The sequence below is a fragment of the Camponotus vicinus genome, unplaced genomic scaffold, assembly GCF_025532165.1.
Source record: "Camponotus vicinus isolate PSW18456_S1 unplaced genomic scaffold, iyCamVici1.0 SCAF_12, whole genome shotgun sequence".
Taxonomy (NCBI): Eukaryota; Metazoa; Arthropoda; class Insecta; order Hymenoptera; family Formicidae; genus Camponotus; species Camponotus vicinus.
The window spans coordinates 1,168,846-1,193,173 of NW_028141948.1; the positions used below are offsets into that span (position 1 = coordinate 1,168,846).

General features: G+C 30.3%; 1 protein-coding gene across 6 annotated transcripts; it reads right to left on the reverse strand.

Moving 5' to 3' along the window:
• Positions 1–97: 97 nt before the first annotated feature.
• Positions 98–22,968, reverse strand: Mgat2 (alpha-1,6-mannosyl-glycoprotein 2-beta-N-acetylglucosaminyltransferase). 6 transcript variants are annotated; one of them, XM_083084880.1, is made up of 10 exons: positions 22,623–22,968; positions 12,204–12,252; positions 8,819–8,848; positions 6,649–6,729; positions 6,140–6,323; positions 3,997–4,416; positions 3,591–3,900; positions 2,754–3,017; positions 1,745–1,995; positions 98–1,606 (listed from the first exon to the last, which is right to left on the reverse strand). In XM_083084880.1, exons 3-10 carry the CDS (start codon positions 8,823–8,825, stop codon positions 1,378–1,380), a joined length of 1,746 nt encoding a protein of 581 aa, XP_082941006.1. In that variant the 5' UTR covers positions 8,826–8,848; positions 12,204–12,252; positions 22,623–22,968; the 3' UTR covers positions 98–1,377. The 6 variants fall into 6 exon arrangements, with proteins under 6 accessions (XP_082941006.1, XP_082941001.1, XP_082941004.1 ...); XM_083084875.1 differs by having other exon boundaries at positions 2,754–3,095; XM_083084878.1 differs by having other exon boundaries at positions 2,754–3,095; positions 6,555–6,729.
• Between the last annotated feature and the right edge of the window lie 1,360 nt (positions 22,969–24,328).

Genomic DNA, 24,328 nt, shown 5'->3' on the forward strand with positions numbered 1-24,328 from the left:
AAGTGCACTTCTATAAAAGCATTATAAATGTTGCAGAAACAAACAGAAATTTAACATTTATCAGCAGAAAAGCCATTTCTTACAAATTCTATCTATGTTCGTTGCATGTCGTTTTATTGTTATAAATATAAAAGGTACATGACATTCATTACGTTCGTATCCCCGAGGTCGTTACAAGACGTTAGAGCGCCTTTACGGGCGTATCACTAGTAGTAGGTATGAATTCTTAAATTTTACGAGCTTATTCTCTACGATTAATTATTAAATACCTGCAGCTTTAGCATTACGTTATACACATTGACTAGAATATGATGAGCGCATTTCGTGATCGACATTACGATGCTGATTAACACCAATGTCCAGCATCTCAAAAAAGAATAGATAGAAGCTAGTTGGAAAGCAGAGACTAATTTCGTCATGATGTTAATATAGAGTATAGTCATCTTTATCTCTATATATCCTTGAGTTTACAATTTTATATGACTGCTTGCACTTGCATCATGGAAATTATTGGCGACATGGAAATTAAATTATTGTTTCCAATGTCTTGTCATATAGGCCTTTAGAATATTGTGATAATACATATTTAAGCTTAATCAAACACACTTGTCTATCATGTTTTCGTTCTTTAAGACTATGAAAAATTACTCTTTCGAGCGAGTACATATGTTCCATGAGCAGCAGTCCAAAACACGGTCAATTGAGGAAATGTGGCGTCTTATTATTAACGCTTTTATCACACTATTTTTACGGAAAGCGCAATGCTGAGAAAGTAAACTCCTTTTTTACCTATTGATAACATTTATCAATATGTTTCGAAAATCTTTCCTTTTCTGATTTATGCGAAATTTTCTTCGCTATTTTTCGCCAATTCATCTGCAGCGATATAGTTTTTAGTGTCTTTATTGTTTTGCATCTAACGGTACGACTTAACAGATTAATTAGCGAATTAAATATATACTGTAAAAAATCGCATTTTCTCTCAGGATAGCACCAATTTGAACTCACTGTCGAATTCTCTTTCGTCCGCTTCAATATTACGTTTCACCACGACAAAACGTTCACAAATACTTGTAAAAGAAACCTTCTATTCCTGGCAGTGACAGCGGTCTTACGATCATGATTGACAGTGACGATAATATTCATTAATTCAGCGCAACTCGAAATCGATTCATAGAACGATGGAAATTCTTTAGTCCCTCTTATTGTACCATCTTACCAAATATCCTTAAATATCCCGTAAGAACGGTATCCCGTCGAATGTATTGCTAAATTACCGTGATAGATTTACTCCAATAATCGTTCAATAATTATAGCGGTTCGTGTTACAAATTTGCTCAATACGTTAACAGAACCAAAACTTGCAATTCTAGATCTTCAAGGCAGAACTAGATCTGGGTATACAGATATATTCCAGCAAAGTTGATGATCTCGTATGTCTCCCCAACCGCCATTACCTTTGCGGAGTTTCGTCTTCTTCGCTGTTCCAGCGATCGTCAACGTTAATTGCGAAGGGAACAGATGATTGCGCGCCGCCTTTAAAACGTTTTGGACCTTTGCTATCACTGTTGTTGATTCGCAATTGTTCTTCTTATGATGCACTCCACTGTAAAGGTACATTAAATATATATTTTAATATCGTTAAATTAAATCATATCCAATAATGATAACAGAAAAATGTTATGGAGGCGAGAATTAAGATTGAATTTATATTTGATACGAAACAATATGCCGCTATACTTGCCATTCTCCGATATGGAAGACTCTGGGAGCTCTCATCGTCATCGTGATCAATCCGGATTCAGCACGAGGCGCTATTCCGGCGCCTCGACTAGGTGGTAGACATGTTTGCGCGATATACTGCAGACTCCAGTCCCAATTGTAATCGTCATATGAGCAAAACTGCGCGGCGCATTTCCGCAGTTTATTCCACGTGATGCGATTGAATGCCATGCCCATGTTATGTTTGCTGGATATCCACGGCGTCACTTCCGCCTATCTCGACAGAATAAAGGAAATTAGATGATAGTGATTTCGCACATTTTGTATCTTCTTATATAACATACAACTCTACTGAAGGATCAATACTGTATTGTGTCTACAACTAAAGCGATCAATTGAGACAAAGTCACAATTTCAGTTACAATATTTCTCGATATAATTCCAGTATTCACAATTCAAGTTTGCTATTTATTTTTGCCAAAGTTATTGTACCTTAGGATTTTAGCATATCAATTTGTACGCTTATGGTGACATCCGATCAATTACTGTGACTTTGCCATTTTATTATGTTTGTATCATCATTCGAAACATGCATTACTATGTCTCAAGAAAATGAAAATTCGTCTACAAAGGAGTCTCACCTATGTATTGTGTATTTAGCATGGATGTAAGATAACATGTTGTACAACATGGAACATTGAATCGATATTTGTCTATAAAGAATTTGAGTATTATTTTCTACAAGACAAGGAGAGCTTTCATCCCTTAACTCAACGTCAAGCAGTCGGAGCTAACACAATCGATCACAGTATGTTTTTGGATCGATGCTATGACAGAAGCCGTGCAAAATTTGGCAATGTATAAAATATCGAGGTAACGAGCAAGATACTAATCGTGTTTTCAGAGATAACACGATAAGACGAAAGGGGCAAAGCGAAAAAAAACAAAAGGAGCTGTGCGAGTAGGAGGAATCAAAGTATCTAAGGCGGCAGGCGATTTGTTGCTGCTATTCGGGCGGGATTCTCGAGAACCTTCTGATAATGATTGTAGAGGCTAGGCAGAAGTTGGAAGGCCCACGCGGACGCTGCTTGCACCGCATTCGCGTTCTGATAGTAGGTGGAGGACACGCCGCTACCGCCGCCGTTGAAGCTGCCGCCGCCTCGGCCGCCACTTCCGGTACTTCCGTTACTTCCGGTACCGACCGTGTTACCACCAGCATTATTAACGCCGTCGCTACCACCGCCATTGACGGTAGTGCCGATGCCGCCGCCGATCCCGTTGCCAATTTGCTGTCTCTGCATCAATGCCGATATCTCCTGTCGCTTTAATCCACGAAGCAACTCCTTCTGCAGAGCGCTATTGACGCCGAGGTACTAACGGATCGGATGTGCGTGAAACATCGACACAGACACACTAATAGTGAACATATGATACGTCCGATACGTTTAACTTTGTAAACGTGCAACGGTGCGACGTACGACTCGATATTTCTGCCTCGAGAACTCTGCATGTCGTGGATTAATCAAAGAGAGAGATATGCGTATCGCTTAAAAGCGAGGAAGCGCGTTTTATCGATAACACGCGTGCTAATTTTGCCAGATATTGTTATGTTACCAAGCGTTAGCAATAATATGTTGTCGTGCCGGTGAAAAAAATCATTATTCTTATCTGCTTACTTATATGATTGAGGACATAAATACGTGAATTGCTAAATAAACGCATTGCCGATGTGACTGCCTAAAAAATGCGTCTCCCGGTAACGTGAACTCCGGTAACCCGCCCGTATTCGTAATCCTTATCTCTTGTGCATGGAACATCGCGTAAAGCAAAATTAAGACTGTACCAAGACGTAAAAAAGAAGCTCTCACCTTACGACTAAGATCCGTAAAATAGTTGTACGTCTTTAAATATGTACCCAACGACAGAACATTGCATCTCTCGCAATTGAGCTTGCACGTGCGTTCCATGAGTCTGAGCACGTGTAAGAAATCTTCGGCGACATAATGATCCTCCTCGAGGAAGAGGACCATCCCCGTATGATTTCTCGTTACCGATAATTGATTGAACACCCAGTTCGCTTTCCACCACCAATGATGCTTCGTCTGCGTAAATTTAGCTTCCCTATAGTGGCCGTACAAGTCCGGATGTTTGGCGTTGGTGCATTTTAAATTTAAGGCCCTGTAAGAAGAGCATAAAATTCAATTAATTTCGATCAAGAGAGATGCGCTAGCGACGCATTATGAATAACGAAGCGATATAAATATTTGGACTCACTGTTCTTTGCGAATATTTCGTTGACAATCGTTTGGTCCTTCGCCGGGAAACGTGTGAGGATGAGTCTGTATACTATGCGGATAGAAGATCTGCATTACTCGGCAAAAATCGACGCTCTGTACGAGGTAATTAATATCCGGATGCCAGATATCGTGGCTAAATACAAGAAGAGCCTGCTCGATATCCTTGGCCTGCGCAAGCGAAACGATAAGGTGTCGCAGATAAGTGATTCGCTTATGCACTTGGATGACTATAATCGGTGCGTCATTGGCCAACGGTCCGAACGCCTCCTCATTGTACACTTTTTGCTCCGTATTTGCCCGTTCAATCTTCCGCCGGATTTCCGCAATCTCTAGTTCCGTAAGCGCTCCTGAACTAGCGTTCAAATTTGTGGAGGAATTACGTCCCTCCTTCAAAAATCTGAAATTTCAAAATATTGTCTCGTATAACTCGGAGAATATAAAATTATTACAGACATGATTATTCCTCATCAATTGAAGAGTTTCCCTTAAATGGTAGAGGTTTATAAATATAATAGTGTATCATTTTGAAAAGAAATAGATTTTTAAGAATTTTCAACTTTAAATATATTCAAAAGAAACACTTCAAATATATAGAATTTAACACTAAAACATTTAACATTAAAACAATTAAACCCATCAAAATGTGACAGATTTCAGATTTATTATTTTTAAATTACAAAAATTATTAAAGCGCTTTTGTCGGAATATATAATGTTTATATCAGTGACTCATTGTCAGATGTCAAATGAGTTTGAAAAATAAAGATTTTGCGTTGACTTTTACCATAGATATACATACATCACATAAAAATAATATATCATACACATAAAACTGAAATAATAAAATGATACACATAAAACTGAAATTTGATAAAAATGATTTAAATGAATTCAGTATAATTACTGATACATATATTGATACTGATAGATGATAGATCGCATTGTCTGTACCTCAAATTTAATAATAATTTAAAATCGAGTTTGGATGGATTTGTGTACCATTTGATTAAGCCACTCATATATTTTAGTTTATTTTCTGCAGCCTAACCATTCTAAAATTTTAAAGTTCATAGTATAGCTAAATATTTCAAAACCTGTTAAAATGAATTTAATAACTTCATATTTCACTGCAATTTATTCAGAAACTTGATAACGTGCGATCGTTAGTATGAAAATGAAACATGACAAGCAAAAATTATTTTTTAAAAGAATTTTTCAAAGAAACACTATATCTTATAAGTTAATTAACTCAATATCATATCGCGCTGCTTGCTTGCGATAAATATTGATGGGTATCGGTGATATGATATTTTGATACAAATTGAATTTAGAAAAATCATATTTTTGTTGTCAATTCGCTAAAACTCATGCGATAAATGCCTGTTATGTTAATGAAAGATATATTTTTTCTTTAGTATAATTGTTGTCAATCTGCTAAAACTCATGCAATAAATGCCTGTTATGTTAATGAAAGACATATTTTTTCTTTAGTATAATTTTATTGATTTGATATTTAATTTGAATTTTATTTTAAAAGGTGAATAAAAAAAAGAAACCGAAGAAAATATAACGATAAATGAAAATATTTCCATTGCAAAATATATTTGTGCTTTTTTATTTCCTATATGATAGAATTGGATAATTATAGAAAGAATTTCGAGAAACGTTAATATTATTGGATGTTAATATTCATACAAATAATATACCTAATATATGAATACTCTGAGTAGTTTTATTTTAATTAGGAAAAAATAAGCGTGAAATATATTAAAAATCTTTGTAACTGAGGGCTATATTAAAAAAATTAAAAGTAATAATAAATAAAATGTTTTTTATATCGGTTTTTAATACCGGTCAAATTGACAGATGTGCTAAACCAGGTATACATACAATGCTGGTTATTCTAGTATTAAAAAAAAATGTTGAGGAATTATATACATATATATACATACAATTAGTATATTCTGTGTATCAATTAAGTATATTAAGAAATATTTTTCAATTAAGCTTATTAAAGAATATTTTAATAGTAATAATATTTAGAATATTATATTATGAATCACACAATAACGACGTTTGCAATCATAATCATTGACAATTCTACAAAATTTTTGATATTACCTGTGCAATTCTTGAGGTACGAGGGAATAAAGCGTTTCATTCGATGATGATTGCCCGGAATCATCTCGACCCGTCAAACTGATCACATGAAGCTGAAGCCAGAGAAACGTAGCAAGGAAGACGAACACGAGAGTCCTCAATAGAATCCCGCGACCTGATCTCGATCCCCCGACCACCGTCGTCCCTAAATATATCAATCATATAATATATATAAACGCACCATGCGATTTCGATATTCTTTCAAATGATAGAGAATTCTTTATCTTGAAAATATGTAAATTTAAAGCATTTTTTTCCTAATATAATGAAAAATGAATTTTTTTTTATAGGCATGAGAATTTTATTGAAAAATATTGCAATTTTTTTCTTGATTCTAATAAAAAAAATTAATTCTAAAAAAAAAAAGAATTTTTACCAATTTTTTCTCTAGTATTAAGCTGGCACCTCATATCTTTGGCTCTGTTCCTTATATTTTATGATGTGCGATGATGCGCTATCACTAAATTTACCTCCCGACTTTTTCCTGCTATATAATATACAGCCAGGGTACTGCTTCGGAAAACCTTGTATGGTCGAGTCGTGACCTTTTCCTGCGCATAGAAATAATTAATGTTAAATAAATGTATGTACGATAGTGAACTAGTTTCCTGTATCGCTTAGTTTTTTTCTCTTAGATCGTATCTTTATTTTACACAATTAGAAGGAAAATTTTCACAAATAGTAGCATGAAAACGAACAGACGGAAAACTTTTATTTAAATTTTTAATAAAGATACATTATCCAACATTTATGTTATAAATTAAATGAAAAGAAGTCGTTGTTCTTTAAAAATTTATAAGCTACTTTTATTATTATAAAAAAATCGAAGAAAGTCTTAAGTATATTTTTAAAAAATATTTAATTTAAATATATATAATTGAAAATGTTTTCAAATTTTATACTTGTTTTATCTCTAGTATTAAAAATAAAATCTCTAGTATCAAAAATATGCTTGGAAGAAATGTAAGAAATTAAAACTTTTGCACAAGCGAGAAACATTTCTCTTTACATATTTATTTCTAAAAAAAAAAAAAGGAAAAAACTTATTATTTTTTTAAATAAAGATTTTTCTTTAATAGAAAAATAAATTAAATAGTTTTCCGTTTAACATTAAAATCATGTCTCTTTTAAAGGCCATAAGTCATTTGAATTAATTAGCGAATGTACAGTCGTAATATACGTATATAATTACGCAAAAGTTGTTCGCGATCGATGCTTGGGTGTATCCGCTTACAATTTCGCTAATGTAAGCCACGAGAGAGACACAACAATAGAACGACAATAGAATCGACGTGATAATAACGTTCGTATGCGACAAAAACGCCAGGCGTAAAATTTGCCACGCAAACGCGTATTTGCATTCATTGAATATTTGACTGGCAAACGGTCACATCGCCTGGAGCCGGCGACACATATCGTATAAAATTAAAACAATATATATAACGAATGGTAATGGGATTGCACTGAATAAACGAGAAATAAATTCGCGCCGCGAAATATTCGACAAACGTCAAAATGTGGCATTTATATAACGAATCTTATGTAACAAATTATGATGCGCGTTATAATAACGTTATCACTTCATTCTGCATGATGAGACACGCGCGTTGAATCGGTTCAATGGACATTCGACGACTGAATTGGATCGAAATCGTTATTTCGAGTCGCTCTTATGTAGGATGATTCATGTTGAAAGATATTATAAATTATCTTTTTTAAAAAAAGAATGATAACCTTTTTTTTTTGTATTTCAAGATTAGTTAGATTAAATTGGGAGATCTTTATGAAATACAGTCGTCGAAGTCTCCAGGGGGAATACGAGGCAATTGATTTAAATTCTTTAAATAAAGTCATGCATTTTTTCATTTTACATAGAATAATTGTTCGCATTATTCCGCACACAAAAATATCAAGGCGAAATCATTGAAAGACGAGATAAATAATTCACGTGACATTTCATTTACCTATGACTTTCAAGAAAATGCCGGATTTACGCTGTCAGTAGAGGGTCTGACAGCGTTTAGATATAGAATTTTAATAACAATAGACCATCTCTACAAAAAAAAGAAAGGTTATATTATATATCCCAAATATTTTTTCAAAGAGTAAATGTATTTAATGAAAAATATCCCACTTTAAGATTGTATGCATTATTATAAAATAAATACAATATATAACATAATAATTGCAATATAAAATATATTACTATAATTGCTTTAATATAAATACTATATAAATACTTTTTTCTTAAAAATATACTTTTTTAAAAATTCCAAAGTAATTTTGTCTTGTTTACATTTTTTTATAACATAATCATAAAAAAATTTCATTAAGTATTACGTTAACAATATTATTACAAAATAAAAAAGTACGGAGTACTTTTTACGGAGAAAAAATAATCCATGATGCGATAGGATCGGAGATTATCTATTTGAATCAAAGATCTGGAAATTCTTTTTTAAACCCGGAGATTGCGAGTTAAACTCAATTATCCCATTCATCCCGTAAAGTCCAGACAAATTTTATCGCTATGTTCATTTTCCGAGAAAAAAAACAGCACTTTACGTGGATCATATCTTATTTAACAGTTTAGAAATCGTTTCGGTTAAACTGATGTTACTGACTTATTTTTTCACTCACCTTTCATAGTGTCATTCCTAGGAAATTGTCCTGAAACAAAATTCATATAAATTTTAGCAATTATATCGAAAATTTGCGAAAGTTAAAATGGATATATTCACATATATGTAAATTAAATATATATATAATATATATTCAATGAAATCGTAAACATATTTTTGAATTCAACTAACACAAGTATATTAAGTCGCAAAATCAATCAGCAAGGAAGTGATACATATTAATTATTTATTTATAATTGCAATGAAAATAAAGTTTATTTCAATTTATTCAATTTCATTGCGACGTAATAATTTCTTATTAGCATATGCATGTATATTGTACGGAAAAAAACTCAGAGTACGTGCAGTAAAATTGAGTACAAAGTACAATGCAGAGATTGAAGATAGAAAGATTTTCTGCGACAAAACTCTGTGCAGTTGTAATAAAAATATACATATAAGCACAGGTTGTGTGAGAACGTGCAGTTTATTATAATACAGTGTGGAATACTGTGTTTTTGTGAGAGAGAAGAAAATATGTTTTGAATATAACAAGAAAAGATTTGATAATTATTATTATTTATGTAACTATTATTATTTTAACACAGATAAAAACATTCTATATATAACTTTTTATTCGTGTTAAGATAATAATAATTGCATGAATTGTTGGACGATCTTTTCCTGTTATTTCAATGTAATAACATACATGTATATTCAAAACATTTTCCTCTCTCTCTCTCTCTCATAAAAATGTATTTCCACGTTGTATTATAATAAACTGCACGTTCTCACACAATCGTGCTTATATATCTTTACTGCAATTACATAATTTATCGTGGAAAATCTTTCCATCTTAATTTCTGTATTGTATTTTGTACTCAATATGTATATATGTATATATTTACCACAATATTTGCGATGTTTTATCTACAAAATTACAGTTGTAATGCAAAAAAACTGCAAACGAAATTTTTTCTTCATTAATTGGTCTCTCTTTTCGATATATTCTGTCTAAAGACAGCTTTTCTTTTATGGCCCACATATTTGCTCGAGAAGATATTGATTACTAGTAGATGGTGGCACATGTACATATATTTTTTGCATACTCAAATTTTCTCAAAATTGTTTAATGCATATCTTTCGATAAAATCTTCGAAATATCTTAAACAGTTTTGTTGAAAATTAAACGTTATCGATAAAAATGTTTTCGATACAATTAATTACGTGATGTGTTCTTGCTTATTAAAACGTATTTAAATGAAGGAGGAAATTCGATTCTATTTTGAGTATCGTGGTATGATTGTTACTATATCAAATTGTTACTATAGCAATAATACTGTTTGTTATTTGATTAATTATTATTTAAAAATAAATATGCACGAATATCGCGCAATTAATATACACCGCAAATATTGTTCATCGTTGATTAATGCTACGATAACGCAGAGATACTATTAATAAAAGACGTGTGATATCTTATCAAGTATACATCTTTTGATATAGAGGTACAGTGCTTCATTTAAATTTAAAATGAATCATCCTGTGTACTGTGATTTGTCATGGAATGTGAAATCACACGTGTAATAAATATAAAGAGTTTTTAGGTACGATAATAGTTTCGCTTGAGATTACAAATCGAAGATAAATACGCAGCTTCCGCATGTCGGGATATTTATGATAATGTGCTGATGCAAGTATAATTCAAGGTCGTTACTTTCAAGGCGACAACAGAATCATGATAATCCATAACCATTACTGGAACCTCGTTACAGCAGTTATGTTTTCGCACATTACATGTGAATTATTTCTTTTAGAAGAAAAATATTCGATTCTTTACAGAAACAATTGCGTTTTAAAGTCTTTGCAGAAAATCCAGGCTGTAAAAAAAAGAAATTTCTAAAAATTATTATATTAAGATATCGAAAGTGTATTGTTTTTCTTTGAAAGAATAGCATAAGTTCTACTAATAAAATTTATGTAAAAAATAAATATACATATTTATATTATATATATTTATATAATATTTATATAATATTTATATAAATATAATTAATAAATTTTACCATAGGATGTTCATTCTAAGAGCAACAATGTGTCTACGCATGTAAAATAAAGTTAAAAAAACATGATACAATTGTAAGATCGAGCTGAAGAAAATTATCACATTTCAAATGAAAGCTTCTTCGTTGAATTAATTTTAACAATTTGCTGATTATTTCTTCGATATCTCAAAATAAGTCTCTTTTCGATCGATTGATTTATCAATACCGAGAAAATATCAAGTCTCTCATCTACAGGAACGATATTAAAATTCATCGAACGACATTAAAATTAATTTCCATTTGCTTATATGTACATGTATGAAAATGAACGTCTGACGAATCTGACGAGTGATATGATTGACAAAGAGATTTGAGATCTTGCGTGGGAAGAGAACTTGGTGGGAAGAACAGAATGACACAGAGATATGTTATTAGATATGATAGATTTGGGCTTTCGCGTGCAAATTTCGTGTGCTACTTCCCTCCGATTTAATCGTTATATTTATCGCGACGACAATAAAAAGCTCGCAGCTACCGATTGTGCAAGATATCGATTGCTGTGCTTACGTGTGCACGAGTCTCGAATTCCATTCGCCTATCTTTGATCCGCTTCACTTCTTTGGCAGATGTTCAACGAACTCTCCTTCAATCTGCCCGTCCTATATTCTCGAAAAACTTCTCACGATTCTATCAAATACGGTTTGACATTTCAATTGCTTTAAATTTAAAAGCCCGGCTTCCGCTAGAAAATTCTGCTAGGATCGATACAACCGCGTTAACTGAATATGACATTAAACGTTAATATTTACGCAATATAATCTACACTTACCAAGTCACCTCTTAGCTTCTATGGATGTAAAAGTGATACTTTTAAACAACAATAAATTTTTACGAACCTATAAAATCACATGTCTGACGTGTCGTTTTTGCTCAATTTAAAGACTACTGCTACATCGTAATCTCACGATGAAGTCGAATCGCGAAATAATCAAGTTACTTCAGGTCATGATTATTAGTTCTATTAAATTCACAACTTTTAGTTACACTTTCCATATTTTTTTTACACATCTTTCCCGTTTCTTTCCATTCGGAAATAAAAATTGTGTTTTAAAAAATCAAAATCCAATTAAAAAAAAAAATTGTTTTATTGCAAATCTTGGTATTTATCTATTGCTATCGCAAGCATTATCAATGGATAGCGCTATCGATAAGATGACAAAACAGTATTCATATAATCCATTCTTATATTTGAAATCACTTTATATACAATCCGAAAATGTTATATGGTCATTTCATTGGTTGAACGGAATCTTAAGATGATTTGTATTTATTGCAAATAATATTATCAATTATCATTACCTCAATGAAGAAGAATGACGCACCGTCTGGTCCTTCATTTTCACGAAATCTGAAACATACGGATATATAATAGTAAGCGAGAAATGTAGCAAATAAGATATTCATAATAAAAAAGGCACGTATTTTTAAAACTATTTATTTCCAGAAAAGTTGCAGAATAACATATATTTTTCAAGAAATAATAAAGAAATAAAATTTTTTATATGTATATTTATATGTATACACAATATGTTTTTGATAGTTTATTAATCTTTTTTACTCGATTTTTACGAGATAAAAATTTCATTATATTTTATTAACTTTTAGAATCTTGAATATTTTATGTGTTTAAAATTTATCAAATGTTTATTATGTCTCTTGTGATTATTATACACTTATTTATGAAAATTAGAAGCAAGTAAAATAAAAAAGAATGAGAAAAGATTATTTTTTATATACATAATATATAATAAAATAATTACACAAATATTTAATTCATTTCAAAAATTAAATAAATATATGAAGAATGCTATATAAATATATAAATATGGAAAGATTAATTACTGGCTTTATTGTTGCAATTAAAGTTTATACGATGTCTGTCAAGAAATTGCGTAAAAATATATATCAATGTCATACATTACACTTGAAAACAGTAGGTATGAATAATATGTCATACGATACAACCCCGGAGGTGAAATTAAGACTACGTTATGCAAACAGTACAAACTGCTCTTACACGATATCGATTCAATACCGTTCCGCTTAAATGAGCCTTTAGATAACAGTCTTTATAAATGCGACCGTGTCCGTGTATAACATGTATATTACTACATTTCTAAGTGATCTGATTATGTCATATTTTAATCGCGACCGTGAAAGTGCTCGAAAAAATGAACTTTTATCTTGTGATATTTTGCTCATTGTGGATATATAAAAGAAAATACACGAATGATTGAAAACTTTAACATATACAATATAACACATATATATAAATGATTCTTTTATATGAATCCTTTTATATAAATATTTTAAATGAATCCTTTATAAATGACGTAATTAATTATTTGAAATTACTTTTCGTATATTGCAACACATACAAAATAATTTTACTAAAAAATTTTTATTATATTTTCCATTAAAAATCGTCTTATTACGCATATACGTTTATTTATACTTAACTACTTTTAAGCGATATGTCTCTGTTATCTTCTCTTACTCATTCTTATCACGTGTAATGCGAAGTAATTTTCCAAAAAACATAGAATTTTAATTTTTTTATTATTGTTTTACTATTTTTCTTCCTACAAGAATATTTCTATAAAATATTTGTATAGAAATAAAATGCATGAAATTTCTAGTGTTTTCTTTTATATGTACAATTATAAAATTACATGATGTAAAATATTCTGCAAGATGCAGTAACTCGTTGTCAGTGCTCATTAGCGTGCATAAAACCATGGACATAATCGAATTGGAAAATATAATATTGATACAAGCTTCCATTTCCTTATAATTATCGAGACATACGGTACATCGAACTCGATATTCATAGACCACTAACAAGTTTAATCGGGCAATTCTTTCATTTAATTTCAAGTGGACTTTATTTAAAAAAATATTTCAATTATACTACGAAGTTTAATTTTAAGTGGATTTTATTTTAAAAAATATTTTAATTATACTACGAAGTTTAATTATACAACATATACAATGTGATGAGAAATTAAAAATTGATTATGAAAGTGAAAAACAATTTTTACTTAAGAAAAATATAATTTCATGAAAAAAATAGATACTTTAAATTTGAAAAAAAAGAGAATAATAATAATAATAATAATAAACAATAATTTTCTCATTATGTACCAGTCATCATCAATTCTCATTTCCGGCTATATATGATATATATTTAATTATTATTATCTATTTATTATATATATTTATTTACAAATACGCGGTATGCAAAAAATATGGTGAACGTACCACTGCGCGTTAACGTCGAAACAAAACGTTGAAAGCGGCCACTGGAAATTTGGACACCTTTATTCGCGGGTGCATGCCTCACTCTAGCGCTTTTGACGAGTGCACCGTCTATTTCTGTGTTTCTCGGAGAGAAGATGCTATACTTGTTATCGCGTCGCGCATGGCGTTGCTACCATTGGTCGCCGTTGAATAATGCATCGAATCGTCATATATGCGTGCATATCGGAGATACATATGTATCCGCGTACACACACGAACGGGGAGGGAATAGGTGGATGTTCATCGATATGTCGCTGTTTCTATTATGCAAAATATCCGTATGCGTATGTACATGTCATAGCTCACGGATATTACTGCAGTGTCCCTGAATATCGATTTACTAGTATGCATAAGCATGTGCAATAATTTTTTTTTTTTACAATCTGACGTTCCCTCATAATCGCTCTAGCCATTTCCTCGTTGGAAATTACATATTATGACAAATAACACCAACGAGACACGCTAGAAGCTTGAAAAGCATCTTGTATAAAGACATTTATTTCGATAAAACTGCACAAATATGCGATTATTACATATCGAACATTTGGCGTGAAACAGATAACAGATTCGCTTTATCGTTTCCATTTGACAGAATTGTGTCACGATCGACTATACGCATCTCATGATTATTTCAATTATTTTCTCGTTCAAATTATATGCGTAATTATATTAAATCTTCTGTAAATTTGATAATATTATGTAGAATTAATTATTAGATAGAAAGAATTTGATAAGCTCTGGAAACCGAGAGCACGAAAAATTTTCACAATATTTGACAATTTATTTCAGAGAGATATCGATCTTGTGGTCTGTCGAGAATTTTTTTACCTTTCATTTCTCTGGTTCTCGAGTCTATCAAAAAAATTTCCCCTTTTCTTCTAGTCTTGTTCGTAATCATGAAATTCAAGAGAGTTTGCGTAATAGAATAGCGTTTTTCGGATATAGCCATACACTTTAAACGTTTAGTAAATTTCAATTACACTTAACTTACTCCGATATAATATTATTAACTTACTCCAATATAATATTATTAGAATCTGTATATCAAGCAAAAAATATATATGAGCAAAAACTTCAAGAAATTAAACGCGACAAAATATTTCATTTGACTAGACACTCAAAAATATGATTTATTTATTACATATACTTATACATATAATAAAATAATCGTAATAATATAAGAAAAAAAATAAATTAGAAATATGTACACATTTTAAGATTTTAGGATTGTAAGAGTAAGCTTTAATTATCTGATTTTCCATTTATTGTACGTTCAAAAAAGATTGATAAATATTATCGATCACAAAGAAAAAAATATTTATTAATATTTGAGAATAAATATATTTTTTAAAAAGAGATAGAAATGGATATTTTTATAAATTTATAAGTTTTCTATCATATGACTAGCGCGCGATAAAAAATTAATTGCTATTAAATTATTATTATTATTGCTATTTAATTATTAAATTAATTCCTTTTCTTTTCACATGAAGAAATTTAATTGAACAATTTTAATTTAACAACGCACACATACTTAATAGAAGTTTTTACAATCATCTACCATATCCAAAACGTGCTATTGTGAAAAATCGCTACACGTTTCGGTTCAAGATATTTTCAAGTTGTTACGCATCGCGTACATGTGCACCGGAATAGACGAAATTGCACACGCGATTCGCATAGAGGATGCATTCAAATCCGCTTTTAACGAAACGCAATTTCTAACATATTTTAATCTCTGATGTGTTGTACCATGAAATATTGTTCGCTATCAAAATGACATTCGCGGTCGATATTTTTACCTAACGATCTCTATCTTTTTCTCTCTCTAATTATTTTTACCTAACGATCTCTATCTTTTTCTTTCTCTCATTATCTTTTATCACACGCTATCGTTCGCTCGTTACATTATGAATATACTGAAAGTCTCGACTTAATGGGATTCCTGACATTTTCTTCTCTACAACCGGACGCGACTCGTTTATCATTAATATTGACATGCGATCGTCAGATAATGAATCACTAAAATTTCTTGGATCATGTATGACATTACACATATATATGGCAGTTATACATAAAGTGCTCATATAATGCCCTAAAAATCCATTTCATATTTTTTGATCGATTTGAAATTTCTCCTTAGGAAAAATATCAAGAAAAATCGAAATTCTTTTGTAAATTTTCAATTTTTTTTATTGTAATTAACTGCCAAATTAGAATGCTTTAAAATAAATTTTAAAATTAATTGCAAAATGTAGTTTTATTAATTATTTAATTTCGCAAATTTTAATCTGTGAAAAGCCTTTCTTTTTCTAAATTTTTAAAAATTCGATAATTATTGATGGGCTTTTTCCATAAAACTATTTGAGTCTGGATCTTTTTATTTGATATAAAAATATTTAATTTTATATCATTATATCTTGAAAAAACAAATTACAATATTTAAAAATTAAAATAAAATATTTATTCATTAAAAATGATTATTATTAACAATACAAAAAAATTCTATATAATACGGTAGTATGAATCTTTGGAACGATAATTAGAGCGATTAAATGTGTTTACTTATTGGTCAAAATTTAATTATTTTTAGTTTATATAAATTTTACGATTAATTATTTAATTTTATAATTCATTATTTAACAAAAACAATAAAAAAATATAAAAATACGCATCGATTAAAATAAAACATCCTGCATATGTAACATTTATAAAAAATATTAAAAATATTAAATTAAAAAATATTAAATATATTAAAAATATTATAAATATATTAAAAAATATTAAATATATATAAAAAATATAAAAAATATTATATTATTAAATCAAGTCTGGATAACATTTTATTCGAAAAAAATGAATCATTAGATAAAAGCAACAATCGATGCAACTGAAGCAAATTAATTTTATTAAAGTTTAAAATCGAAGCGTAAAAAATGTCACTAAAACTACTGTGTATTGAGTAAATTACGAAGCTATTTCGTTGCAAAAATCTCGTAGGAAATCGTCGATCGGCTATAACGGCAGCGTCATACAAAACCAGTATCGCATTTTTCAGCTGGCCTCACGCGGCACGCAGAGATCGACGCAAATAAATAATTAACTCCAATCTCATGGGACCGGAAACTGCATAACGCGCTGCGGTTAACGGCGCAATGAGATTGCGGTATATTAGCGATACCGGGTGAGAGAACGGTCCATGTGCGCGAAAACGAACAAAATACATATCCGTCCGCTCCGTCCTTGTCAGGTGTATACATTTTTTTTCTGGTTTTTCGCATATTATATAGTTTTCAGAAACAGCTGTTTGCATACCTATGTGTCTGTATCCTGAGAGCACGTAAATCAAAAAGCGGCCGGATGCATCAATCGCAAAAAAGGAATAACAAGATTCATAATAAGGGAAGCATGCTCTAATGCATTATAATTATAATTGTGCAGTGATATAACCAGAGATTTACGCGCAGTATCTTGTAATATCAATTTTCCATAATAATATCATTATATATAATGTAAAAAAAAATAATTATTAGGTAACGCAGTAATCATGATTATGTATAATATCGCAAAAATTCATTTCTTCACAAAAAAATGAAAGGAGGGGGGAGAGAGAGAGAAGGAGGAAGGAAAAAAAATATAAAATTTATTTTATATCATTTTTATGGCAATGTTTGCAGATATTAAAATTGTACTGTTAAATACGGAATAACATGGGGCAATATTTTTTTAGCATTTATTAGTATGTGACTTTATTTAAGTGAGTTTATTTAATGCAGCAGTGTCAGGATGTTGGATAACAATGCGACATACAATGCGGAACTACGTATAAAATGTTCGCTAACAGAATGACCTGTGAACAGTTTTTCTTTTTCGGAAACTAAAATAATAATCTGTCAAAGCTCCATTAAATACTTATTTAATTTTTAAATACTTATTTTTTGTCAAACTAAATTTTTAGTTATATTTTTAGTTGTGATTCTCTAGATTTGAATGAATTTTATTAAAAAATAAATTCAAATATAATATGTAAAATTGCTGAGTTTTCTCTTAAAGCTCAATTTCTCAAAACTTTGTATCATTAATCATTCATATTTCTATAATCTTTCGTTAATAATAAACTTTATGTTCGCATTAATAAATAATATTTTAATTTCCATAACAAGTGCTTTACTCATCAAGTCACATTTTTAACGTAAGTGTAATACTATAAATATGACGTATAAATGAACATAGTCTACATTCTCTAACAAGATGCTAATTTAAATGCAATGTTGAAAGAAGTGTCACTAAAAATAGCCGTATATCGTAAAGCGTTAATGAATGTTAACAAAACAATTCTCACCTAAATCCCACTTAAATTAACATTTTATCAAACACCTACTTTATTTATGTACAATAAAAGCATTGTGGTCGGCCACAAAAATGATCCAAGAAATTTATTGTATAAAACAGACATGACTTTGACATTCGACAAAATAAATGCTCTTATGTATTATGGATTTGTTTCTACGAATAGTGATTCATGAATTCGCCCCGTTCGATTTTCAACGGTATAAATTGCCATTAATCGATCGCTTGTATTATGCGAAGAGTTGCGCAATAAATATCTAGTCTCTCACTGTCTCGATTTCTTCACTCTTACTTATCAAATATAAATCTAAAAATATTAACACGCGCGCATCTTGCTCGATCTCGATTGGATGAATGTCTAACTGGTTCTTACTCGTTAACTTTAGTCCTGTTGCGTGAAACAATTCTTACGCAATTTCCTATTCCGTTTTTTTTTTTATAATTTCCTCGTTAAAATAATTTTTGTTCGTCTTAAGGACAAAAATGTTTCATTAAAAATATTTTATGAGTTATTGCTTATTAAACTATTTAAAAATATTTTATGAGTTATTGCTTATTAAACTAGAAATAAATGTTATACAATTATCACATTTTCTTTTCTGTTCATCATTTTCTTCCTACATAAAATCTTTAACTGTTTTTTTTTAGTTCGATATCGTTAATTATCATTAATTAGCAGAGTAACGCTAAAAATTGCAAATTTTTCATATAGAATCTAATAATACTTCTTATATAGAAATTGACTTTCTTCTAATAAATTTAAATTAAGGATATAATTCATTATTATACGTGCACGTACACTTTAAATAAAAAAATCTTTTAATAAAAAATCCTTCTTTTCTCCCCAAGATTAGAATTTCAAAGTTTAATCAAGTTTGAAAGTTATATTCAAAAAAATCGATATCTTCCCTTTACATGTGATTACACCCTGTCTTCTACCTTCAAGTAGGAACCAAACAAGGCTGACATGATAAACCTTGTATCTTCTTTTCATCTTTTTTCTTAGGAATAAAAGAGTCTAAAGAAAAAGAATACTTTCATACATAAATTCAGGTATAAATATAATTATATAAGACAAGGTAAACTCTTTTTATATTTTAAATATTCTATAAACAAAGTTAATCAACTATATATATATGTGTATATATATATATATATATATATATATATATATAAATAAAACTATATATAATGTATATTAAATGAAATTCTGACAAAATTAAATTTCATTCGAAATTAGATCTCAATTTAAATTTATATAAGATTTTATTATCTATATATCCTTGAAATTATTTTATAGTTGATATCTCATAAATTACATCATTTTTTAAATTAATATTTAAGAAATGTTTAACATTACGATAATTTAAGATTTTTATATACCTGTATATTTCTCGTTTAAAAAAAATGTCTATAATAATATAAAAATATATAAAAAATATATAAAAATAAAAATATATAAAAATATAAAAAAATATATAAAAATATAAAAATATATAAAAAATGCGACAAGCGAATACGAGATATGAGAGATCATGCATATTAAGAGATCGATACTAATATCCTGAATCATTCAGTAATATTAATCTTAACGACTCTTGATAGATTCTAAATGCTTACTTGACTTTTTCCAGTTCTGTTTTCAACAAGATCAATGACAAATCAACATTAAGATTAATCGACGTTGATCAAACGAAATTAAGAGTCAATTTGCGAATCGTAACGTCTGGATGTAACATAAATACGAATCCTATCTACAGAATTAAAATGCTATATTTCAATGACTTTATTATTCGTGACAAACTCTTTATAAAGAAATTTTACGATACAAGTTACATAAAAAAAATCTTTTCATAATATTTATTATAAAGCAGAAAATTATATGATATTTCATTTTATTAAACTTGTAAATTATGAATTTATTCTATTATTTGCTAACAATTATGCATTTATTTATGCATAAAATTATTTCAATAATTGCAATATTTCTTTGCAAAATATAATATGTATATAATTATTGAATAAGAATATCGTGATTTTTTTTTTATTATTCGATTTTATTATTATTTTTTATTATTCGATTTCATTATTCGTGATAAACTCTTTACAAAGAAATTTTACGATACAAGTTACATAAAAAAAATCTTTTCATAATATTTATTATAAAGCAGAAAATTATATGATATTTCATTTCATTAAAATTGTAAATTATGAATTTATTCTGTTATTTGCTAACAATTATGTATTTATTTATGCATAAAAATATTTCAATAATTGCAATATTTCTTTGCAAAATATATGTATATAATTATTGAATAAAAATATGGTGATTTTTTTTTACATGTGATATTCCACGATTACAAAAATTATAAGTAAAAAAATATATTTATAATAAAATTATAAATTATACGAATGAAGAACTCAAGCCAGTTGTCGTTTTTGTCACATTTATAAGCGGAATCACAACGAAAATGAGATTAAAATGAGATTACTCTCGTGTATAATAGAAGTCTGAATTTGGCACAACCGATTTCAATTCTCCGTATGTTACGAACACCTTTATCAGTGTTAGGGCAATATATCGATCGTTCGCTGTCTCGTACCGGACTGTAACATCCGTGAGACACTATACACAATGCGGCATGGACGCGTTCCGCGATCTACTCTCTAGTATATATTTCTCCTCGTATACAGGCGCGATAAAATGGTACTTCCGTTTTCCTATACCGAGAGATCGACTCTTCCATTTTCCTATATTGACCTGTAGACCAGGCCGGGATCGAACAAGCCGACATATCGCTGTCAAAATTACGGTCACCGGCGCATGCCGACTATCTCGTTTCTCTCAATTGATTATATGTGTATAATATAATAATTATATATAATGTAATTATTATATGTATAATAATTATATAAAATATATATAATAATTATAATAATTATATAAAATATATATAATAATTATATAATATATATATTACATAATTATATAATTATATAATAAAATAATTCTATGTGTAAAATATTTAAAAGACCCACTCAGACATGTTCTCTATATTTATTGGTATTAGACGTATATATCTATGTTTGAAATGCAATTGCATTCGATGCCTATCATCGACTATGAGTTAAAAAAAAATCATGTCTAGAGAAATTCGAGTCTGCTCCATATTAAATTTCGGATTTAACTTTTGAGAATCCCGAGATTCAAATATAACACACTCGTCATCGCGTTTAGTGTCGGTTGAAACTCGACGAAGTTACATTTAAACATGTCGTACTTGGCGATTTTTTAATACATCATGATTGTGCGAAACCGGCTTTTAACATATAATGTGTGACAATCGCGAATTCAGCTCCAATTATCGCTTAGGAATGAATATTGAAACATCTGTACCCGCGAATTTAAACGTCAAACGCGCCGTGAAACTATCAGATGTTACTCGCGATACTATCAGACGTGATTGCATTCGATATTATTATCACTTGAAAATCACATAATTAGGCCAATTATAGACTTAATCACAGTCTGCAATTCAACTGTCGGGTCGTGAGATTTTATTCGCGATATGCAATACGTGTCCCCCGTGTTCAATGTCATCATTCAAAGATCTGCACAGTCAACATTTAAAAAATCTTTATTCATAAAACACACTTTGCGTCAAACGCTCGACTCGTCCCCTCGATCCCGACATTCGTGCTTATGATTATTATCGACTAAGAATTATGCACTTGGAATTTATTTACAATTATCTATTTATTTTAATCCAATTTAAAACGAACTCTCTCTCTCTCTTTCTCGCATTTGTTTCTAAGCACATTTTATTTGGTTTTAAATTTTAATTTTTTCCATTTATTTATTTAATTAAATCTATAGATGCCGAAAGGGTTCATTCCGCCCCTCCGATTATTCAAGAGAAAAATCGAGGGAGGACAAGACGCAGCGGGACGAAAATGCAAGAATGAGAGCGGAATAGGGAGGACGAGCGAAGCGTGCGAATGGTCGACGAATCGATCGCACGCGGCGTTATTTCTTGCGCGTTTCATAATTATGCGTGCGTTACTTACATAGCGCGCTCGGCTCGCCCGGCACGACGAGCTCCGTTCCGGGCGCAGCTTCCGGGGAGGCTCTGTTTCCGGTGGGGCGGATCGACGGATTGTCGTCGTCCAGCGCGCGGCAAGAAGGTGCCGATGACAGGGAACGTCGTATCCGCCACATGCAGCATTAGCATCACCACCACCACCCGCTACCCACCGTCCACCACCCACCACTCGTCACCACCACCACTGTTACTCGTCAAGATTTACTCTCGGTGAACAACACGAGAACACCCGCTTCGGCCGTTACCGGCCGTCACTCGCGGCACGCGAGTCGCACGAAACACTCCCGTAAATCTACCTTCAACGACTAACGCTCGTCTCATGTATTCGCGCGGAGTGGGGATGGTGGGGAGGTGGGGGATTTTGGTGGGGGGCGCTCGTTCCGCTGGGCGCTGGGGTCTCTAGATCCTCGAAAGCGACGCGCCCTCTGGACATAACGCGTGGATATGAACTACGATGCCATATTCACGATGTTTACAGTCGGTAATACAGAATGGGCGATTTCGGGTTGTGTTCCGTGCTATGTACATGAAATGTCGGTAACACGTGTCGTAATGCAAAACGCTTATGTATATTTAAATAAGTTTCTAATATATATAAGTCTTGTGTAGTCTCCCTTTTTTTTCCTTTCTTTTTCTCTCTCTATTATTAACATATTACCTCATATTACGTATATTAATCACACATCGTCCACCGCCATCGCCATCATCACGTAATGGTTCATATTATATCACAACGATTAATCATTGAAAATAAAGTGTAGCACAAAAAATATTTTAGTTTATTTCTAAATGTTAAGTAATATAAATATTAAAATTAAAATAAAAAATTGCCTCAAATAATAATAATTGAAAATTAATTGAAAAATTATAATATTAAGTTATTGCAGAAATCAAATTTTAATATTTTAAATAATAGGAGAAAATGGCTTATCAGATTTTGCGCTTTTTTCGCACAAATTAATTACTGCGAAATATAGCATTGTAATATCTGCATATTGATTATGAAATGATTTTTATAATTCCATATGTTATTGTCTAATATTTTCTAACGCGTAATGTAATGACATTCTGTTAAATTTTTTTCTAAGTCGCAATCAACATCGGAAAATTATTTACTATAAATACAATATGACAATGATAATTAAATTTTACAAATAACGCATTTAAATACCTATATAATAAATCGCGGTAAAAATTCTCGAACTGCGTATATTTCGCGTAATTTATTCATTTAATCAACTAAGAATCATAGTAACAGAAATCTAAAATAATAAATTTTTATTTCGATATGAAATCGATTTTTACAAGCAGAAATTATTTCTTTAATTTATAGAGTCGAATATATATAATTCATCTGCTTTATCGTTCTATTTTTCGATCATTTAAATATACATTCAGATTGCGAACGCGCAGTAAAACAATAGAATCGTAAATTTAAATAATTAACAAAATGAAAAGCTGCATGTGATACATTAATCCTTTAATAAATAATCGTAATAATTAATCTACACAATCTAAACAATACTTTTATACTTTAATATTCCGCGTAATATTATTTGTTAAAATATCCAAAATAATAAATTATCATTTTTTTTATATAGAAAATCAATTGTTATGATCAAAATATTATTTCCTAAATGATATTTCGAGTTATATAATTTAGTCACTTTA

What these genes read in the sequence shown, in the direction of transcription:
- Mgat2 (XM_083084875.1), bottom strand. An exon ending in TCTACAATCATTATCAGAAG is followed by an intron (nt 1,996 to 2,753) that starts GTTCTCGAGAAT and finishes CTGTCGAGATAG; the next exon opens with GCGGAAGTGACGCCGTGGAT. An exon ending in GTCTTCCATATCGGAGAATG is followed by an intron (nt 1,607 to 1,744) that starts GCAAGTATAGCG and finishes GTACCTTTACAG; the next exon opens with TGGAGTGCATCATAAGAAGA.